We start from the raw sequence: 22,154 nt of genomic DNA, 5'->3' as shown, positions 1-22,154 counted from the left end.
ATATTAAACACTGAATCGATTAAATATATGAATCAATTAAACACGTGAATCAATTAACCACTGAATCAGTTAAACATGTGAATCAATTAAGTACCTGAATCAACTAAAACACCACAGTAGTCATCATAGCCATCGGTCAGAGAGGAGTTCTAATAAAAGCCAGTCAGACAAGTAAGCATGTGAATCAATTAAATATGTAACTATATTATTAAACACTGAATCGATTAAATATATGAATCAATTAAACACGTGAATCAATTAAGTACCTGAATCAGTTAAACATGTGAATCAATTAAGTACCTGAATTAGCTAAAAAGTGTATTGTGGTCAATTTGACCAAAACTTTGGACAATTTTGTATAACTGTAAATAAGGTCAACCCTCTTTCTTCTATTGTGCAGCTATGTGGTCTAGTGATATGACACTAGCTTTCTGATCGAAAGGTCCTGGGTTTGAGCCTTGCTCGGCGCATAGTTGAGTCCTTGCAAAAGTATCTATACTCACATAGGTGTAAAATGAGTACCTGGCCGTTGTTAACAGCATTGTTTCTGTCTGTAAAAAAAATTGTAATATTGCCTCATTGGCGTCATATTTCGTGCTAGATATGTTACGTGTTGCTGTTGGTCATGGGCCGTTTGTAAAGCGCTTTGAGCAGGTTTATTGGATATTGTGCTATATAAAATCTCAAGCTCAAGTTGGTGTTTTTTTATGTACTGTGTGGCTATGTAGTCTAGTGTTATGACACTCGCTTTCAGATTGAAAGGTCCTGGGTTCGAGCCTCGCGCTCGGCGCATAGTTGAGTCCTTGGAAAAGGCTCTTTATTCACATTCTCTCACCGTACTCAGGTGTAAAATGAGTACCTGGTCGTTAACATCGTTGTCTTTGTCAGAAAAATTGTAATATTGCCAACAGACGTCATGTTAAAAGTTGCTGTTGGCCAGGGACCCCCTGTAAAGCGCTTTGAGCACATTTAGTGGATATTGCGCTATATAAAGCTCAATTTTAAAAAAAAAAAAATTTTTAGGGGCCCTTTGTAAAGTGCTTTGAGCACGTTTAGTGGATATTGCGCTATATAAAATCTCAAACTCAAGTTGTTGTTTGTTGTTTTTTTATGTACTGTTTACTTGTTTCTTCATTTTAATTTTATCCTATCCAAACACATTGTCAGGTCTAGAAGAAAAGAAGACTACACACCGAAAGCCACGCCTACTTACAAGTACAATGAGTGGATGAAGGACAGGAAGAAGATTTCTTACACACCTAGAAATGCAATTGGCAAAACGGGAGGTTAGTGAATGGGTGTGTTTTAGGTTGTAAATTGGACTTCAGATAAGTTATCTGCAGATGCGATTTATCCGAGAATCGTAAGTGTTAAATACAGCACTATAAAAGACTGCATCTATTTAATTGTATGAGTAAAATTAGTCCTTTGGAGCCTTGAAGTCCATGGAGTTAAGAGTTTATCCAGGTTCGTATAGCATTAAACAGGCAGTAGCAATTACATGCTACCCTTTTGATAGGACACACTTGGCTATCACAAAGTGCTTTTGCCAGATCTAATATAACCCAGCTACCTAATCACAGCTGGGTGGAAACGAGCGGGGGGGGGGGGGGGGGGGGGGGGGGGGGGGGGGGGGGGGGGGGGGGGAGGGAGGAGGAAAAGTAGTCCTCAGAGCCAGAGAGTTTATCCCAGTTATAGCGTGAAACAGACAATAGCAATTGCTTGCTATCCCTTGGATAGGATGCTAGTCTATCACAAAGTACTTTCTGCCAAATCTAACGGACTTAGCTACCCATTCACTGCTTGGTGGACAGTGGGGGGGGTCAGAAAAAAATCTCGACTGCACCCAGGATTGATCTCGGTCCCTGTGCGTGCGAAGCCAGTGCTCTACCGAACCAAGTTATCGGGTACCCCTGACGGGGGGAAAGGGTCAGAAAAATGAGAGTCTTGTCTGTACCCGAGACTGGTACTGGCTCTCTTTGCATGTGATCCAATTTACTCTACCAACTTATGAACTGTTGAGACCTCCAAACATGGGATATAATATAGTCAGCTAAACTTTTGGAATTTATTTATTTTTATTCTATTAATGTTAAAGCTGGTTGACAAGTCTTGATTAAGCATTTTTCGTATTATTTATTTATTTTATTTTTTGTTCCGTTTTTTTTTTTTTTGGTCTTTTTTGGGATTTTCTTTGTTTTGTTTTTTTCGTTTTTTGTTTGTTTGTTTTTTTGTTTTTTTTTCTTTTAATTCTGTTTATTAAAAAAATTTAAAAAAAAAATCTTTTTGATTTTTCTCTCAAATTATAGAAAGAGAAGATCTGGACTTTGAATCAGAAGAAGATCGACTGGAGTGGGAGAAGGAACAGAAGAGGCTGGACAGAGAATGGTACAATATGGACGAGGGATACGACGACGAAAGCAACCCATTCTCAGGGGCTTCCCAGTCGTACACCAAGAAAAAAGAGGAAGAGATGGAACAGAAGAAGAAGAAGAGAATGTCTGCTCAGCAAAGGCAGATCAACAAGGTTTGTTCGTTTAGGCTGCCTGTCCATTTTTAGGTGTTTCATTCATCTTGTTTTGTTGATAAAGCTAGGGGAAATCCAAAACGTTCATTTGATCTGTTTTTGTAATTAAATTGAAGCTTACATTCAATTTCACATGATTATTTATTTCCTCGAGCTTCGAGCAGCAACCTTTTACATTATATAATATTTACAAAATTGTGCTGCTTATTACATCTCCTTAAAGATACCTTTCCTCCTAAAAATCTAAAAAGGTCTGAATGAACAAATAAATTCAAGAAAAAATCCACCCCAAACCCCGCATATTTTGGAATTTTTTTTTTCCCCAATTTTTCTTTGTTTTTCCTGGCACTGATTCACATACACCTTTACAGATTTTTTATCTGACACTAGTGCCTGCCTGCTCTCTAATTTGTTATTTTGATCCTTTCCCCCCCTTTTTCAGGACAATGAGCTGTGGGAGACGAATCGTATGATGAGAAGCGGCGTGGTGGCTGCGATGAACGTAGATGCCGACTTTGAGGAGGAAGGGGAGGCAAGAATCCATTTACAGGTTCACAATATTGTTCCCCCTTTTCTGGATGGGCGAATCGTCTTCACCAAACAACCAGAGCCTGTCATTCCACTAAAGGTAAATTGTGTGCGTCCCTGACATATTCAGTTGCATGATGAAATTTTTGTTTCGCGGGTTTTTATTTTTGCATTTTTTGAAAGCCCAATGTCTTTTGAGCATTTTAATCTTTATTTGAAGCAAATCGGGTGGTTTTTCATGAAGCTATGGTCATATGCATGGGCTAGAGTGGGAAACCCTAATTTTGAGAAAATCGCTTCCAAAGTTGACAAGAGTTGATATTAAGTATAATAATTACCTTCATAAAAAAAAAAATTAAAGTAAAAGATTTAGGAGTCGAATTCAATTAAAATAATTCATCAATATGTAGAAAAATGTTTGATTTAAAGATTTTTTATGAGAACTCATTTTCCATAAAAATTGACCTCTTGACTAAAATTGTCAATATCTCCATTTGAATCTTTTCACCATGCGACTGATTATCTCAAGGACGCCCACAATTATTTGAAGAATTCAATTCCAAAATGCATAGCGGCCAACTGTCTTGATAAAATCGGGACCGTCCCAATTTGGCAATGGGGAGAAAAATTTTTAGATAAAATTTCTTTTTTTAAAAATTGGACTTTTACTATGCATGGACATATTCAATATTCCTGCATGTTCCAAGATTATGCTTTTTTTTTAGACTATCAAATTAAAATAATACAGAGAAAAGGCTCTAAATCTAGATTATATTATACAGATCTGCCTACTTGAAATTTAAAAATTCGTAATTATTAAGAGATAAACTGTATAGTCCCTATAGTTAATTAACTTTATTAATCAACAATTTACTCTCACAAGGATTAATTAACACTTCAAAATCCTTAAAATTATAAAGTCTGGCATCAAAATTCATTTTCAATAAGTATTGATTAATTAGAGATGCTCATGAAATTCTGAAATTAAATTAAAGCCAAAATTTCGTATTTCTACGAATTTTTCGTCATAGCAGGCAGGTCTGCATTATATAATAGTTCAAACATACTGCTGTTTTGGATCATGACAGTTCTGTGCTTTAGGGTGTCTTGTTTTAGCTCTTGGAAAAGTTGACTGCCATGAAAATGTGATTGCACTTCGTTACAATTGGGAGAAAATCAATAAAACTCTCATGCTAAAGAAAAAAAAAATAGAAACAATTACAGATATTTTTAGTATTGTTATTTTTCAAAGAAACTTGGGACTTATTTAGGATCTGAAAAAAATCTGGACTGCACCCGGGATGGATAACAGTCCCGTTGCTTGTGAAGTGAGTGCTCTACCAACTGAGCTATTGGGACCCCTAGATCACTGAAGCGCCCTTAGGGTTTGGTTCCACCACTAGAGACAGTTGTCAATGAGCTTAGAGTGAATGTCAATTGCTTAACTCACACTCAATCCTAGAGACTTCAGCTACTTTTCAAAATTGGAAAAAAATGTATTAAAAATGAGCATGTACATAGATATTTTTATTCAACTATCATTAACATGCAAAAAACTAAAAACATTAACTTTGATACTACGCCTATAATTTGTCTCAGAAAAATGTAATAAATAGGCATGGGGTAAAAGTAACCTGGGTAAACTACGGATTTAGTCGGTGTTAGGGTTGAGTGAGTTAAGAATGCTAAACTAATACATATCGTTCTTTTACATGCATTGATCTTGCAGGACCCCACATCGGACATGGCAGTTGTGGCCCGTAAAGGTTGTGCTGTTGTCCGCATGCACCGAGAGCAGAAGGAGAAGAAGAAGGCCCAGAAAAAAGAGTGGGAGTTGGCGGGTACAAACATTGGAAACATTATGGGTGTTAAGAAGAAGGAAGATGAAGAGGGGGTAGGTGCATCTGTGAGGTCTTTTTTTCCTCTTCGTTTTCTTCTTTAACTTTTTGTTCTTGTTTCTTTGTTCTTCCTTTCTTGTTTCTTCTTCTTCTTCTTCTTTTCTTTTCTTCTTCTTCTTCTTCTTCTTCTTCTTCTTCTTCTTCTCTTCTTCTTCTTCTTCTTCTTCTTCTTCTTCTTCTTCTTCTTCTTATTCTTATTACTTTATTATTATTATTTTATTATATTATTATTATTATTATTATTATTATTATTATTATTATTATTATTATTATTATTATTTTTTATTATTATTATTATTATTATTATTATTATTATTATTATTATTATTATTATTATTATTATTATTATTATTATTATTATATTATTATTATTATTATTATTATTATTATTATTATTATTATTATTATTATTATTATTATTATTTTATTATTATTATTATTATTATTATTACTATTATTATTATTATTATTATTATTATTATTATATTATTATTATTATTATTATTATTATTATTATTATTATTATTATTATTATTATTATATTTATTATTTATTATTATTATTGTTATTACTATTATTATTATTATTATTATTATTATTATTATTATTATTATATTATTATTATTATTATTATTATTATTACTATTATGATTATGATTATTATTATTATTATTATTATTATTATTATTATTATTATTATTATTATTATTATTTTTCGTTTGGAAGACAAGACTATTCCATTCCTCTCAATATTTTTAGTTGTTTCTTTTCTAATTCCACTAAGTCAAAGCATTTTTTAAATGCTGAAAATAATGCTGTGGTGAGTCTCTTCGTCTATGAATGAGTCAATGGTAAAATGTCTTAAAATTTAGATTTTTTTGTGTGTGTGTGTGTTTGTGTGTTGACAAGCTTGGAATAGAATGTAAACGTCATTAATCTTCACACACTTGTAATGAGACATAAATTGTGTCAGTGCAAAACATAATCAGTCGGAAGTTGAAAATTTTGGATTTGTATTTTTTTGGGTAATTTCTGAAAGAATATGTTCCCCATAGCATTTTAATCTTTATTTGAAGTAAATCGGATGATTTTTTATGAAGTTATGGTCATTTGTATGGGGATCGTATCCAGCAACTTTTCTCAAATTTCATACTTTGTCAACTTGGACTAGCTGTATAAAATATTTAGAAGTGAAATTAAGCTTTGCTATTTCCCGAAGATATTATAAAAAAGGGTTGATTTAATCATTTATGACAAAAACTCATTTTTGATAAAAATTGACCTTCCAACTAAACTTGGCAATATCTCGGTTAAAACCTTTTCACCATCCGACTGATTATGTCATACAAATCTGAGAGTAGCAGTCATACATCATTTTTCACATTTGGCTTTACTTAAATTAAGATGTGACAAAATGAGAAATTGGTTATGTTGAGTTGCCAATTCCCTTACCCTTTTGTATGGTCTTACAATATCCTGGCAGGAATTTTAAAATCCTTTTTTTTTTCTTGTTTTTTAATTTTTTATTGATGGAACTCTTGACACAAACTGAAATTTCCTGCTGTGTCATTTTGATACATCAAGACTGATACAAAATAATTGTAAGGAATGAAGTTACTATTTCTTGAATATATTTAGTTTTTCATTCAAACTCATTCATTTTTAAAGTCTAATCCTGGTTTACTAGCATTCTATTATGACAGCTGTGTATGAGGTAACACTTGCAAATGGTATTTATAAAGTGTATTTTGCGGCTATGCGATCTTGTGATATGACACTCGCCTTTGAATCAGAAGATCCTGGATTCGAGTCTTTTACTCACATTCTCTCACCATACTCAGATGTAAAATGAGAACCTGGTTATTAACAGCATTGTCTCTTGTCGGAAAAAAATTGTAATATCGGCTTACAGATGTCGTTACTCATCTTATATGTTAAGTGTTGCTGTTGGCCAGGGACTCTTTATAAAAGGCCTTGAGCATGTTTAGTGGCTGTAGCACTAAATGGTCGATATTTTTTAATTTTTTTTTTTTTTTTTTAAATAATTTTTTGCAACTTTCTTTTTGTTGAATAGGACAAGGATGACGAGAGCAACTACAAAACAGGTCACAAGTTTGCCCAAATTGCTGAGGGAAAGTCAGAGGCTGTCAGTGAGTTTGCACAGCAAAGGAGTTTAAAAGAACAACGACAATATCTCCCCATTTTTGGAGTTCGCAGCAAGGTTTGGTTTCGGGTTTTTTATTTGTTTTGTTTCTCTTTTCCTTTTTTTTTGTTGAAAAAATTGAAACTTGAGTCATGGTTTAATTTTCAGTACCGAATAGTAAAGGACGCAGTAACACTTTTTTTTTTCCAAAGATTTTTATGTCAAATTTTCAGCATCTTAATTATAATAAGTTTATCACCCAAATCACAGTCTGATAAATTATCCTTTTTGCATATTTATTTCTAGTATTCATACCTGCCTATTATTACGGACCATCCGTAATTGTTACGGAAGTGTAAGGACATTTACGGACTTACGGAAATAGAAGAAATATTACTGATACAAATGGTCGCAACGTTAAATAAAAAAATAATAATTTTTTTTCATTATTTACCGAACTGTAAATAGTGTTAATATATATAATGTGTAGAATTTGTAGCAGATGTAGTTTTTACTTATTCACTGGACTCGATTTTTTATAAATATTTTGCCATGCTGTGGAAAATGGACTTTGATTGAGGCTTGACCCGCATAAGTAGTAGGCCTATATAACAGTTTATTTTACATATATAAAAGGGTGTATCTATCATTATTTTTGTTTGCTTTAGTATTACTGAAATGTGACCATTAATTACTGATGAATTTTGTATTTCTTACTGAATTTGAAATTTTCAAGTAGGCAGGTATGAGTATGTATTTCTGTTTTTCTTTCTTTTCTCCAAAGCTTTTGTCCATTATACGGGACAACAACGTCATCATTATTGTGGGAGAGACGGGATCTGGCAAAACTACCCAACTAACACAGGTAACTCTCTTGTTTTGTTTCTTCTTTTTTATTTATTTATTTTTTTTTTTTTATTATTGTTGTCCTTGATTACAAATCAGAAAACATGTTTGCAGGGTTAAAATGTGCGATGATAATCTCAATGGATGAGGTTTCAGCATATCTTTCAAATTATATTCAGATTTCTTTGCATCTACTACTACTTCATGACTTCATCTACGTTTCCCTTCTCACTCACTTCCCCCCCCCCCCCCCCCCCCCCACTTTTCCCCCTGTCTACCTTTTATTTCCTTACCTACTTTCTTGTCTGTTTATTATTAGTTTGTTTTGGGGGTTTTTTCTCTTTTTTTTTTTTTTTTTTTTTTTTTGGTGGGAGGGTTTTTTTAATACATTCCTACTCTAAATTAATAATTGACTATTTAAATATTTATGATTTTCATGTTGTTTTTCCCAGTTTCTTCATGAAGACGGTTACACCGACTATGGAATGATAGGATGTACTCAGCCACGTAGGGTGGCCGCCATGTCAGTAGCCAAACGTGTTGCGGAGGAAATGGATGTCAAACTCGGGGAAGAAGTCGGATATGCCATCCGATTTGAGGACTGCACTTCTGAGGTTTTTCAATCTTTGTTTGATCATGTTTATTTTTCAAAATTTGAGTTTTTATGAGGGTTTTTTAAAAAGAATTGCCACTGGTCTACTTATTTTGTTTGGATTTTTTTTTAGGGTTTATACAACTTTTGTGTCACCTATAGGTTATTTCAGAGCAAGGCACACCAAAAGCAATAAAGAAAAACTAAAAAAAAATTCTCAGATTGTTTCCAATTCATAGAAACAGTGTTGTAGAATAATTAAAATCATAAAAAGTGACTTGTTATATTTTCAGTTGTTTTTTGTTTTTTTTAATAACAATTTTTTTTCTTTCTTTTCTTCATTTTGTCAGAAGACATCTTTTCTACTTAAAACCAATTAGTGAAAAAAATATTTGCAATGTTATCATAAGTTATATTTTATCTGTTGATCAGAATAATTCCATTATTTACATAACTTTCTAATGAACATTTTTTGTTTGTTTTGCTTCTTTTAGAAAACAATGATAAAGTACATGACTGATGGTATTTTGTTGCGTGAGTCACTGAGGGAGTCAGATTTGGACAACTACAGTGCTATCATAATGGACGAAGCCCACGAAAGGTCTCTTTACACAGATGTGCTGTTTGGCTTGTTGCGGAATGTAAGTAGATTTGAGAGCCACTTTATCATCTATAGACCAAAAGTTTTTATAAATAGATGGGGTGGGGTATGTTGTCATGTTTTTCCAAAGTGGTGAAATAATTCATCTTTTGATTCAAAGTTTGCAAGTTTTTAATTTTGGTGGTGCCCGTAAGATTGTTCTCAGATGGCTTCATACCTTTTTGCAACTATTTGAGCTTTATATAGCGCGGTATCCACTAAACGTGCTCAAAGTGCTTTACAAGGGGTCCCTGGTCAACAGTAACATTTAACATGTAGGATGGGACATGACGCCTGTTAGGCGATATTACATTTTTTTCGGACAAAGACAACGCTGTTAACGGCCAGGTACTCATTTTACACCTGAGTACGGTGAGAGAATGTGAGTAAAAAGCCTTTTCCAAGGACTCAACTATGCGCCAAGTGCAAGGCTCGCACCCAGGACCTTTCGATCCGAAAGCGAGTGTCATACCACTAGACCACATAGCCGCACAATTACCACATATATGTTCTTTTAGAAGAGGATAAAAGTATATCTTCTTAACATTGGTCCAAATGAAAGAATTTTGATTGATTTCTTATGATCTATTTTGAAAACATGGATGTAAATCTCCTGATATTTAGATTTTTCTGGATAAAATGGGTTTGATGTTATTTGATTTTTAATGGGTTACAGTGCAGTGCACAATATTAGATCTGAGATATGCTGGTGACACTGTACTCCTGTCAACAATGCCTCTGGATTAGACAGGCTAGTGCAATCTGTAAAACAACATAGTGAGAACAAAGACCTGCTCCTAAATATTAAGAAGACCTAAATAATGGACACTGATAAAAGTACAAAATTCAAATTGTGGTTAATGGAGAAAAACTGGAAAATGTCAAACATTTTGTATATCTTGGGGCAAGAATAGAGGCAAATGGAAAATCGACCCCTGATATCCAAAGGAGGATAGCACTTGACCAAACAAGATTGACAAAAAATGATGCCCAACTGAAAATGAAAACATGAGAAAATGCATATTTTCAACAGCATTATATGGATGTGAATCCTGGACAATCATAAAAAAACAAAAAACAGATGAGAACAAAATCAATGCATTTGAAATGAAATGCTACCGGAAAATTCTCTACATTTCCTGGACAGCAAAGGAAACTAACAAAAATGTGAAAGAGTCCCTGGGCATTGGGGAGTCATACCTCATCAAGATGATACAGAAACTAAAACTTGCCTTTTTTGGACGCATCAAGAGACACGACACCCTTCAATTTTTTTTTTCTAGAAGGTATTGTGAAGGGTAAAAGAGGGAGAGGGAGACCAAGAAGACGATAGTCACAAGACATCTGCAAATGGATGAATAAGCCAGTGACTGAATGTGGAAGGATGGCAGAGGACAGAAACGTTTTGGTTGGCTGTTGCGGAGACCACGTCCAGGAGGGATAAGCCGTGATGATGATGACATTGCATTGTGCAATCACACTTTTCTAAAAATAACTAAACTATTTTTGTTAAATTTGGAAGTGGTTTTAATTTGTTTTAAAGCTATTTAATATGATAAATGTTAAACCGCAACTTCTATATTTTATCTATTTGTTCGCCTTGTTCATATCTTCACTGGAGTAATAAGAGCACTCCACTTAATCCTATCCAGGGCAAATACCTCTAACTTTGTCCAACTGTATCTCATCTGAGTCCATTCTCCAGGTCCTATTTGGTCTTCCCCTTTTCCTCTTCTCTTGTGGGTCCACATTATGTCTTGGCAATTTCATTTGTTTTTTGTTTTTTAGCTTCCTGAGTGTGTGACCGATCAATGCTAACATCTTCTCTGGATCCCAACATCCACACTCTTCTGTTTTGGTCTCTCCCACTACTCCTCTTTCCTGATTTTGTCTTGGTTGTGGATTAAAAGTAAAGATTTATTTTCTTAACTCACTCAATACTAGAGATTTTTCTTAATTTTCAAAATTGGAAAAAAATGTATTGAAAATGAGAATGTACATAGATAGTTTTATTCAACTACCATTAACATGTAAAAACTAAAAACATTAGCTTTGATACGATGCCTATAATTTGTCTCAGAAAAATGTAATAAATAGGCACTGGGTAAAAGTAACTCTGGTAAACTACGGATATAGTCAGTGTTAGGGTTGAGTGTGGCTATGTGGTCTAGTGGTATGACACTCGCTTTCGGATCGGAAGGTCCTGGGTTCGAGCCTCGCGCTCGGCGCATAGTTGAGTCCTTGGAAAAGGCTCTTTACTCGCATTCTCTCACCGTACTCAGGTGTAAAATGAGTACCTGGCCGTTAACAGCGTTGTCTTTGTCCGAAAAATTGTAATATCGCCTAACAGGCGTCATGTTCCGTCCTACATGTTAAATGTCGCTGTTGACCAGGGACCCCTTGTAAAGCGCTTTGAGCACATTTAGTGGTTATTGCCCTATATAACGCTCAATTAATTCATTAATTAATTGAGTGAGTTAAGCAATGTTTATCTTCTTTTCAAATTCCAATTCTGCAGGTCATTGCCCGTAGAAGGGATTTAAAACTCATCGTCACATCAGCTACCATGGATGCTTCCAAATTTGCCATGTTCTTTGGCAATGTGCCAAGCTTCACCATTCCGGGCCGTACGTTTCCAGTAGACGTGTTGTACGCCAAGAACTCACAGGAAGATTACGTTGATGCAGCAGTCAAACAGGCCCTGCAAGTACATCTGGGAGGATCGGAAGGTAGTTTTCTCAGTGTAAAGTTGTTTGCTAGTTAGCATTGTTAAATCGTATTAAGACATATATATTATATCATATTGTTGTTGTTATTATTATTATATTATTATTATTATTATTATTATTATTATTATTATTATTATTATTATTATTATTATTATTATTATTATGTGTTTTTTTGGGGTTTTTTAATCTTACAATTTTATTTTTCAGGTGATATCCTGATCTTTATGCCTGGACAAGAGGATATTGAAGTGACCTGTGAACTCATCTCTGGTTGGTTCTTGTTTATTTCATGTTTGAAATAAATAGAATAATGATGCCTCTTAAAATGATGTATCACAGTGTATAGCACTCATTGCGATACTTCATTGATTCATCCAATATTTATAAAGTATAAGTCAATGTGAAAGAGGTCCATATATCATATACCTTCAAAATCCAGTTGAAAATTCAAGCCTGTAAGAAATCAAAAAATCAAAATTGTGATTAGATACAGCTTTACATTATCAATTTTTGAAACAGTTTCGAAAAATCAATTAAGCTAGATTTAGGAATTTCTTTTAGATGAGTATTTCATTTTCATTTTAAATTGATATTTTTTGACTATTTCATTTTAATCTCACGTCTGTAACATACATATGAACAAAACAAAGATCTGTTGTCATTCCAAATGTAAATGTTTTTAAATTATCATGGAAATAAATCGGAGACTTGCTGACAAATTGTTTGTATTTTAAAAATTTAGTAATGAATTCATTTTAGGGCATCTAAATCGACATAAATGTATTGAACATCTTGCTCTCACAGGAAAGATAGAAGGTAAAAAGAGTAAAGGTAGACCAAGAAAAACATATTTGAATAGTTTGAACAGCTGGGTGACAAAGAAAGAGAAGAGTAATATTAGTTTTTCTGAGGTTATCTGATCAGAGAGATGAATGGCGTACCATGATCACCGATGTCTGGCACAGACTTGGTACTTGAAGAAGAATTCATATGTGTTTAGTGTTATTACCTATTGACTTTGTGCATGTAGCACCATAGCGCTTTTTGTCGATTCTGCGCACCGTATAAATTTATAATAATAATAATAATAATAATAATAATAATAATAATAATAATAATAATAATAATAATAATAATAATAATAATAATAATAATAGTAATAATAATAATAATAATAATAATAATAATAATAATAATAATAGTAATAATAATAATAAATCTTTATTGTCCCCAAAAAAGTGGCAATTTGTCATTTGGTTACACATTTATAACAATACAATATTGACATAGACACACTCACACAGATGCACACTAGTAACATAGTAGTTATCGTAAAAAAACCCAAAAAAACCAACATTACATTACATTCATTGTTTCTGTTTGTTTTGTAGAGAGACTAGGAGAATTAGACGAGGCACCACCTCTGGCCATCCTTCCCATCTATTCCCAAATGCCCAGTGATTTGCAGTACAAGATTTTCCAGAAAGCTCCAGACGGTGTCAGGAAATGCGTTGTGGCTACAAATATAGCGGAGACGTCATTGACAGGTGAATTGAATCACTCTGCCAGCTCCTCTTTTGTCTTTTTCTCTTCCATGTTTTTAATTTGCATATCGTTGGTTGAGATAAATGGACAGTTTTGTGTCGTGTATATTTTATTTATACATCAAAATTCATTATATACCATTAAATTAAGCCATTAAAACTCAAAAAAAAAAAAATCCAACATAAAAAAAGAACAATTTAAATATACAATAACTAGCACTAAGGGGATCCTGATAGCTCAGTTGTTAGAGCACGCTTCTCAATCAAAAGTACTGAGATCGATCCCGGGTGCAGTTGAGATTTTTTTCTGACCCCCCGTGTCCTCCCAGCAGTGATTGGGTAGCTGGGTCTGTTAGATCTTGTGGAAAGTACTTTGCGATAGACCATTGTTTATATCCAAAGGGTAGCAAGCAATTGCTATTTCCGTTTCGCGGTATAGAAACTGAGATAAACTCTGGTTCCACGGGCCTAATGAGTTTTAAAGATGCTGGGTCATTTATATCTGGAGGAAAGAACTTTGCAATAGGCTAGCATCCCATCCAAAGAGCAGAAGGCAATAATTTATACTGACCATTAACGGCTAAAGAAAATCGGGTAATCACCATAGATCTTATGACTCTCTGAGTGACATGGCTTTGATTTGAAATTTCAACAGAAAAAAATGTTACAGAGACTTCTACCCTTCCGCTTTTTGCTGAATCATTTCCACATAATGGGTCTACATTCTGCAATTCCCCATTCAAGGCAACATTGCCACGTTTCAATAGAGAGAAATTTTTAGAAAAATGAAACCTAGTAAAAACATCAGAGTAAATACCAGTGATCTGTATCATAGATGAGAATACAGTTTATTCTAAGTTTACATTTTCCAATACCATTATTATAACTCATGGCAGACTCCATTTTGTCTCAGGTGTGTCGTGTGTTCATCGGCAAGGTATCGTAAGGTAAAGGTCTGTCTGGCTACTGAACAGATCCATGCTGAGTAGTGACCTTATTTATTTACTTTTTTTTTTTTTTTTGGCTGAATGAGTTCAGGGCAGAGAATTATTTATTTTGTGGAGGGATGATTGAAGGTCTTGTCTGGGTCGCGTCAATATTGAGTCCGTTTTTTTGCTCAAATTCCAGGGGGGAGAGGTGGGGTGGGGGGGGGTGGGGGGGGGGGTTGTCTTCTGCTGATATCTCTTTGAGGCTATGTGGTCTAGTGGTATGACATTCGCTTTCGGATCGGAAGGTCCTGGGTTTGAGCCTCGCGCTCAGCACATAGTTGAGTCCTTGGAAAGGGCACTTTACGCAATTCTCTCACCGCACTCAGGTGTAAAATGAGTACCTGGCCGTTAACAGTGTTGTCTTTGTCCGAAAAATTGTAATATCGCCTAACAAGCTTTATGTCCTGTCCTACATGTTAAATGTTGCTATTGACCAGGGACCCCTTGTAAAGCGCTTTGAGCACATTTAGTGGATATTGCGCTATATAAGGCTCAATTTATTTTTTTTTTTTTATTGGGAGTAGGGATGACATTTCGCATAACCAGTTATTGTGAGCTTTAATGACTGTTGAAAAATGTTTTCATCTCCAGTGGACGGCATCATGTTTGTGATCGATTCAGGCTACTGTAAACTCAAAGTCTACAACCCGAAGATTGGTATGGATGCTTTACAGATCTACCCAATTAGTCAGGTATGGATTAGGAATCTTTGGTTTAACTCACTCAACCCTGCCTAACACCAACTACATCCTTAGTTTACCCAAGTTACTTTTACCCCATGCCTATATTTATTATATTTTTCTGAGACAAATTATACACGTAGTATCAAAGTTAATGTTTTTAGTTTTTGTATGTTAATGATAGTTGAATAAAACTATCTATGTACACGCTCATTTTTAATACAATTTTTTTTCCAATTTTGAAAAGTAGCAAAAATCTCTAGGATTGAGTGAGTTAATTATGAATAAATAACAATAAGTAATGAAATGGAAGTTTCAATTGATTGAACGAAGACAGATAATGTGGACGTTTCGGGTTTCCCCTTTATCAACAAAAAACGATGAATGAAACACAAAGGATGATTGGGAGATGTGAGAATGGTGGCCACTACATAATTTTAAGGATTTTGAAAGTTTATTTAATCCGTGTGAGGGTAAATGTGTCAGTGCATGACATAATCAGTCGGAAGGTGAAAATTCTGGATTTGCTTTTCTTTTATTTTTGCATTTTCTTAAAGAATATTTTCACCAGAGCATTTTAATTTTTAATTGAAGTAAATCGGGTGATTTTTCATGAAGTTATGGTCAGATGTATGGGAAAGGTATCCAACAAATTTTCTCAAATTTCATACTTTTTCAACTTGACCAGCTGTCCGAAAAATATTTAGAAGTGAAATTAAGCTTTGATATTTCCTGAAAATGTACGAAAAGGGTTGATTTAATCATTTATGACAAGAACTCGTTTTTGATAAAAATTGACCTTCTAACTAAACTTGGCAATATCTCAGTTCAAACCTTTTCACCATCCGACTGATTATGTCATGCACTGTAACATATAGTTTATTTTAAAAGTTATCTAATCCGGCTCCAATTTTTGTATTAGGCAGGTCTGGTTATAAGGGAGAAATAATGTATTGTGAAATACACATGCCGAAGACAGGTTATGTAAATTTTAAGTAGCAGAAAATAAGAGTAAATGAACATACAAACTCTATCTATCCCCAGCATTGCATCCTTGAGTAATACACTTTAAACAAATATTCCTCACAACCAAGGGTTTATAATATTAATTAGTAACTGATTTTTTTTTAGGCGTTTTCGATAAATTGGAAAAAAGATTGTTTATTTTTTTAAAAGGGTGGTTAAAATTCTACTTGTATAATACTAAATGTGTAGCTATGTGGTTTTGTGGTATGACACTCGCTTTCGGATCGGAAGGTACTGGGTTCGAGCCACACTCGGCGCATAGTTGAGTACTTGGAGAAGGCTCTTTACTCACATTCTCTCACCGTACTCAGGTGTAAAATGAGTTCCTGGCCATTAACAGCGTTGTCTCTGTCGAAAAAAAATTGTAATAGCTCCTAACAGGGGTCGTGTCCCATCCTTCATGTTAAATGTTGCTGTTGGCCTGGAACCCCCTGTAAAGCACTTTGAGCACATTTAGTGGATATTGCGCTATATAAAATCTCAATTAAAAAAAAAAAATAATTTTTTAAATGTATTTTTGACTCAATATAGACTATGGTTTGGTTTAGGCTCTTATCATTTTTAAGTTTATTGGGCCAAGTGAGACCAACGGATTTGAAATTGATTTTATATTTGTTCATTTTTTTTACAGGCTAACGCCAATCAGAGATCAGGCAGAGCTGGAAGAACAGGTCCTGGGTAAGAACAATAGGATTCAGTAGTCTGATGTCACGTCCATCCAGCAACCAGCAGCTTGGTTCTAAACAAAGAAAAAATCTGTACTTTTAATTCTTCATGCTGGCTAGAACTTTTTCACATGTCATGTGATCAGAATGTATAAAAGTCAAAACGTGCTCAGATTTATAAATTATTTTTTTCTCCTCTGGATACACTTTTATGCTCGTCGGAGATGTATTTCATAAGGGCGTCCGCCCATTGTCCCAATAGTTTAGAGCCAGTTACTAAGTTACTATGCATCATTACGAGGGAAGCGACGTCACGACTGTTGAAGCCTATTCTAAAACTAGTGATCCTTCATTTATCAAAGTTTCTATATAGTTAAATGGACAATAAACTAGGGCATTTAAATAAGCGTAATATCCAGTAAACGTACTCAAAACGCTTTACAAGGGCATCTAGCTAACAGCAACATTTAACTTGTAAAACGAGACATGATGCCTGTTAGGCGATAGTACAATGTCTTTTTTTTAGACAGAGACAAGGCTGTTAATGGCCAGGTACTCATTTTACATCTGGGTACGGGGAGAGAATGTGTGTATAGAGGCTTTTTCAAGGAGGTAACTGTGCGCTGCTCAGAGCAGGACTCAAACCCAGGAGCTTCCAATCCGAAGGCGAGTGCCACAAGACCAATAGCAATTACTTGCTACTCTTTGGATAGGACGCAAGTCTTATAGCACAGTACTTTCTATTAGATCTAATAGACCCAGCTACCCAAAAAATCTCGACTGCACCTGGGACAAATCACGAGGACATCGAAATTACCGTTGACCGTTTTTCAATTGAGAAAGGCTGAATTATATAAATTACAGTGTTATGTTGTAATTTTTATTTTTATAAACGATACTATCATGTTGTCATGATTTATGTTATGAATTTGATCTAAATTGTTGTGTTGCATTATCTTGTAATTTTTATTTTTATAAACCATCATGTTGTCATGTTTTTATGTTGTGAATTTGACCTAAATTGCTGTGTTGAATTATGTTGCAATTTTCATGTACATTATTCAACCAAATTTTTAAAATCATCGGATGTTTGTGTTTTTATATTCGCTCAAACAGGCAGGCGTACAGATTATACACGCGTAGCCAGTACAAAGACGATCTGCTGACCACCACAGTCCCAGAAATACAAAGGACAAACCTGGCCAATGTTGTTTTGTTGTTGAAGTCACTGGGAGTGGAGGATATGTTACAGTTCCATTTCATGGACCCACCCCCACAGGTCAGTAGATTGATTATTGCATACCTGCCGAATCTTACAAAGTTTTCGTAATTTTACGAATTTTATACAAATTACATGGCCAAATACGAATTTTTTAACAAAATTGTGAATTTTTAATTCTTAGTAATACTTGAATAATAATAATAATGATAATATAATAATAATAATAATAATAATAATAATAATAATAATAATAATAATAATAATAATAATAATAATAATAATAATAATAATAATAATAAGGTGAAGAACAACAAAAACATCTACTACTACTACTACTACTACTACTACTACTACTACTACTACTACTACTACTACTACTACTACTACTATAATAATAATGTTAATAATGATAATATTATATAATAATAATAATAATAATAATAATAATAATAATAATAATAATAATAATAATAATAATAATAATAATAATAATAGTAATAATAATAATAATAATAATAGTAATAACTTGACTTACTTGACTTAGATGCCTTTCGCGTCTCGACCGAAAGATCGGGTCGCCTTGGCTGTTTCCAGTATTTCCTGTGTGAGGTGTCTCCAATATTGCCGGTCCTCTGCTAGGGTTCTCAGATTTTCAAGGTCCCCTGCCGTTATGAGACTAATGCTTTGTCCAAGTGTTGTGAGGTTTTTGTTTAGGATCACAGGGAGTGTTGTGATCGGTCTTCCTCTGAAAAGGTTCCCGTGTTTTTGGAAGTATCCCGACATGGCTTGGTTTGCTGGTATGTTTTTGTCCCTGCGTAGTATGTGACCGAAAAGTTGCCATCGTTGTTGTAAAATGTCAAGGGAGATTGGTCTTTCTTTTGTGATCTTATAGAGTGATTCATTTGAGATCTTTTTGGGGTATTTGATGTCCAGTACCCTTCTTAGCTGTGTGCGATGGAAGGCATCCAGATGTTCTTCTTCGGATTTTGTCAACGCCCAAGTGCCGCAGTTATACAGAAGTACCGGTTTTACAAGAGCATGGTACAGTTTCAGTTTGGTTTTTCTCTTTATTTTGTCACCTCTAATCCATACATTGGTGAGTTTACTGAGTGCGGCGTTTGATAGCTGTTTTCTTCTTTGTACATCCTCGGTGTCTCCAATTAGTGAGCCGACTTTCTTTGTTCTTTTCCATTCCTCTTTGTTCCTCGATATTGTTGTAAATTCGGTTTTATTGGCATTGACTTGGAGGTTATATTTCATGAGGGTATTTTGTATGATGTCTATATTTGCTGGTGTTGATCCAATAAAATCGACATCATCTGCATAGGCGATTTCTCTAGGGATTGCATTCTCAATATGAGTCGTTGGTTTTGGAATGACTTTTCGAACTTCTTTCAGAGCGTGTTCTAAGTATATTGTGAACAGAATCGGGCTCAGACTATCTCCTTGGGGGGTCCCGATGTTACTTTCGAACTGCGTCTGTTTTGTGGCCCCGTATATCCTTGGTTGTATCTTTGTGTTGCTGAGGAGAAATCGGATTATTCGGAGCTCGTCTTCGTCTACTATTTCTGTTAATATCTCCAAAAGTTTTCCTCTGTCGATCGTATCAAAGGCTGCGGACATATCGATTCCGGTTATTGTTATGGATATGTTTTCTTTGAGTGCCTTTGCTGCCAACCATTTATGTGTCCATACAACGTCCGATGTGCTTCGGTCTTGGCAAAACCCGCTTTGGCTATGTGATAGATATTTTTCTATTTTCGGTCTAATTCTGTTGAGGACAATAGTTGACAGTGTTTTTCTTATGGTATTCAGTAATGTTATTGGGCGCAGGTTGTTTACGGGTCCTTTCGTTTTTCCTGGTTTTTGTATTGTAATTAGGACACCGCTGTTTATGTCCCAGTCTTTGTGTGTTGAAAATGTTTTGTTCATTATGTTTGCAATGCTCAGATCCAGGGAGAGGGTACCGCATTTCAGCAATTGTCAGAAAAAAAATGGTAGCCTTACCTTAACAGGCGTAATTTCTCATCTCATCTGTTGCTGTTGGCTAGGTACCCCCTAGTAAAGTGCTTTGAGCACATTTAGTGGATATTGCTCTTTATAAATGCTCAGGGGTTTGGTTTTGTTTTTTTTTTGTTTTTTTTTGTGTGAATATCCTGAGTTTTCTATTATATGTGCATTTCACGACCTTCCCCTTAATAAGAAAATTCGTTTCCTTCTGGAGAGGGATGAAAAACCCCTCTGCAGAAGATGTAACTGCGACCTCACAGTTCAACATATTTTAATTGAATGTACAGAATTAGAACAGATAAGGTCACAACATTGATATGAAAACAGGGACTTGAAGTCTCTGTTCCAGTCGGTCGGTCGATCCGCTTACAATTTTAAAGTATCTGCAGGAATGTGAACTCCTGCAGAACTTGTAAATAAATATTTTTACATAACAAACATGCAACTATTATGATTTTATAAAGATTTTATTACAACAGTACACGTTTTGAGCAGCTATGACTCCTCAAGGCAGATAAAAATTGATAAAAGACAGAAACGGGCGCTTAAATGACCTTAATATGGGACAGCATGGCTCAGCAGTATGGTCTTTGCTTCGTACCCGAAAGGTACCGAGTTCGACTACCTGCCGCGTTGTGTGGCCTTGAGGAAGTCACCGAGCCTTAGCTCACTTTGCGGCGCTGCACTGCGGCTGACGCCTGGGTTATTCCAGTCTTCCCTTGGAATAGACCCTAAAGAAAAATTTCCCCTTGGGGATGAATAAAGGGAATTTATTATTTATTAATAGTGTCGAGAGCACCGGTAAACACCTAAAAACAAACATAAGAAAATCCGTTCTCCAGCCTCATTGAACCCTAAGACTCATCACTAAATTACAGCTCTCTAGATAAAAACAGTAACAAAAAATAATTTCAGGTTACTCAAACACCAGGAATCTGTCACGGTCTCTTTAGTGTTAATGGTCTGTCCCCGCGTTTTTTTGCCATTTCAAATGCCAAAATTTTCCATAAAAAATGGTAAAATTTGCCATCAAAATAGCAAAATTTGCCGCTAGTTTTACAAAAATCAAACAATTAAAACAACATGTGCGGTAAAAAATTAAAACAAATAGGGCATTTTGTAGAATATTGATGTCACAACATGTCAACATGAATTTATTTACATTTTGAATGGTTTGAAATAATATAATAATAATAATAATAATAATAATAATAATAATAATAATAATAATAATAATAATAATAATAATAATAATAATAATAATAATAATAATAATAATAGCCATAGTAAGTAAGTAAGTAAAAAAAAGACATGCTTATCCGTTATTTAGTGCCAATTTTGGATGCTAGCATTGAAAGTCACAGTCTTTTCACAATTTTTTATAGCTTTTGTTTTTTTTAAACAAAAAATCGTCAATTTAGCCTAAAAACGGCGAAAATTGCGGCTTTTTGCGGGCAAATAAAAATTTGCGGCTTTTTGCGGTCAAGGGTGAAATTTGCGGCAGCGAAAAACTGCGGGGACAGACTGGTGTCAGTTGGTAGAGCACTGTACTCGCTTCACACGCAAGGCAAAGGGACTGAGATCAATTTTGGGTGAAGTCTTAACTTCCTGTCCACCCAGCAACGATTTTGTAGCTGGGTCTGTTATCAAAATTTGGTCACTACCAATTTGTGTGTGTGTGTGTGTATATATATATATATGGATGTCCTGTAGTTTTGATAGTGCTCTATAAAATATAAAATGGCTGTCTTGACAAAATGTGAGCGTTTTTTTACTCACTTATATGTATATGTGTATGTATATATATATATATATATATATATATATATATATATATATATATATATATATATATATATATATATATATATATATATATATATATATATATATATATATATATATATATATATATATATATATATATATATATACATATATATAATATAAATGGAGTCACTCACTTATTTATGACTCCATTTATATTTTATATTATCTCTAACCAACATTATCGAGCACTCTCGTACCTACAAGTACCCACCAACACTCATGAATATATATATATATATATATATATATATATATATATATATATATATATATATATATATATAT

The 22,154-nt window shown here is 34.2% G+C and overlaps 1 protein-coding gene across 1 annotated transcript in view; it reads left to right on the top strand.

Annotated features, from left to right (window-relative positions):
* LOC144977551 (pre-mRNA-splicing factor ATP-dependent RNA helicase PRP16-like) overlaps positions 1–22,154 on the top strand; it is a gene marked incomplete at its 3' end in the record, with an annotated part of 60,673 nt that overhangs the window by 7,681 nt on the left and 30,838 nt on the right. Inside the window, 14 exon segments of the mRNA XM_078922890.1 lie at positions 1,168–1,286; positions 2,310–2,527; positions 2,970–3,155; positions 4,785–4,949; positions 7,028–7,174; positions 7,881–7,961; positions 8,395–8,556; positions 9,029–9,175; positions 11,693–11,903; positions 12,111–12,173; positions 13,295–13,450; positions 15,028–15,128; positions 16,774–16,820; positions 17,924–18,086. Of these exon segments, the coding sequence (XP_078779016.1) occupies positions 1,168–1,286; positions 2,310–2,527; positions 2,970–3,155; positions 4,785–4,949; positions 7,028–7,174; positions 7,881–7,961; positions 8,395–8,556; positions 9,029–9,175; positions 11,693–11,903; positions 12,111–12,173; positions 13,295–13,450; positions 15,028–15,128; positions 16,774–16,820; positions 17,924–18,086 (1,966 nt within the window).

This window comes from Berghia stephanieae, chromosome 7, assembly GCF_034508935.2.
Source record: "Berghia stephanieae isolate SIO BIC M18660-M18661 chromosome 7, UCSD_Bste_1.3, whole genome shotgun sequence".
Taxonomy (NCBI): domain Eukaryota; kingdom Metazoa; phylum Mollusca; class Gastropoda; order Nudibranchia; family Aeolidiidae; genus Berghia; species Berghia stephanieae.
This window is presented reverse-complemented; position numbering and strand designations above follow the sequence as displayed.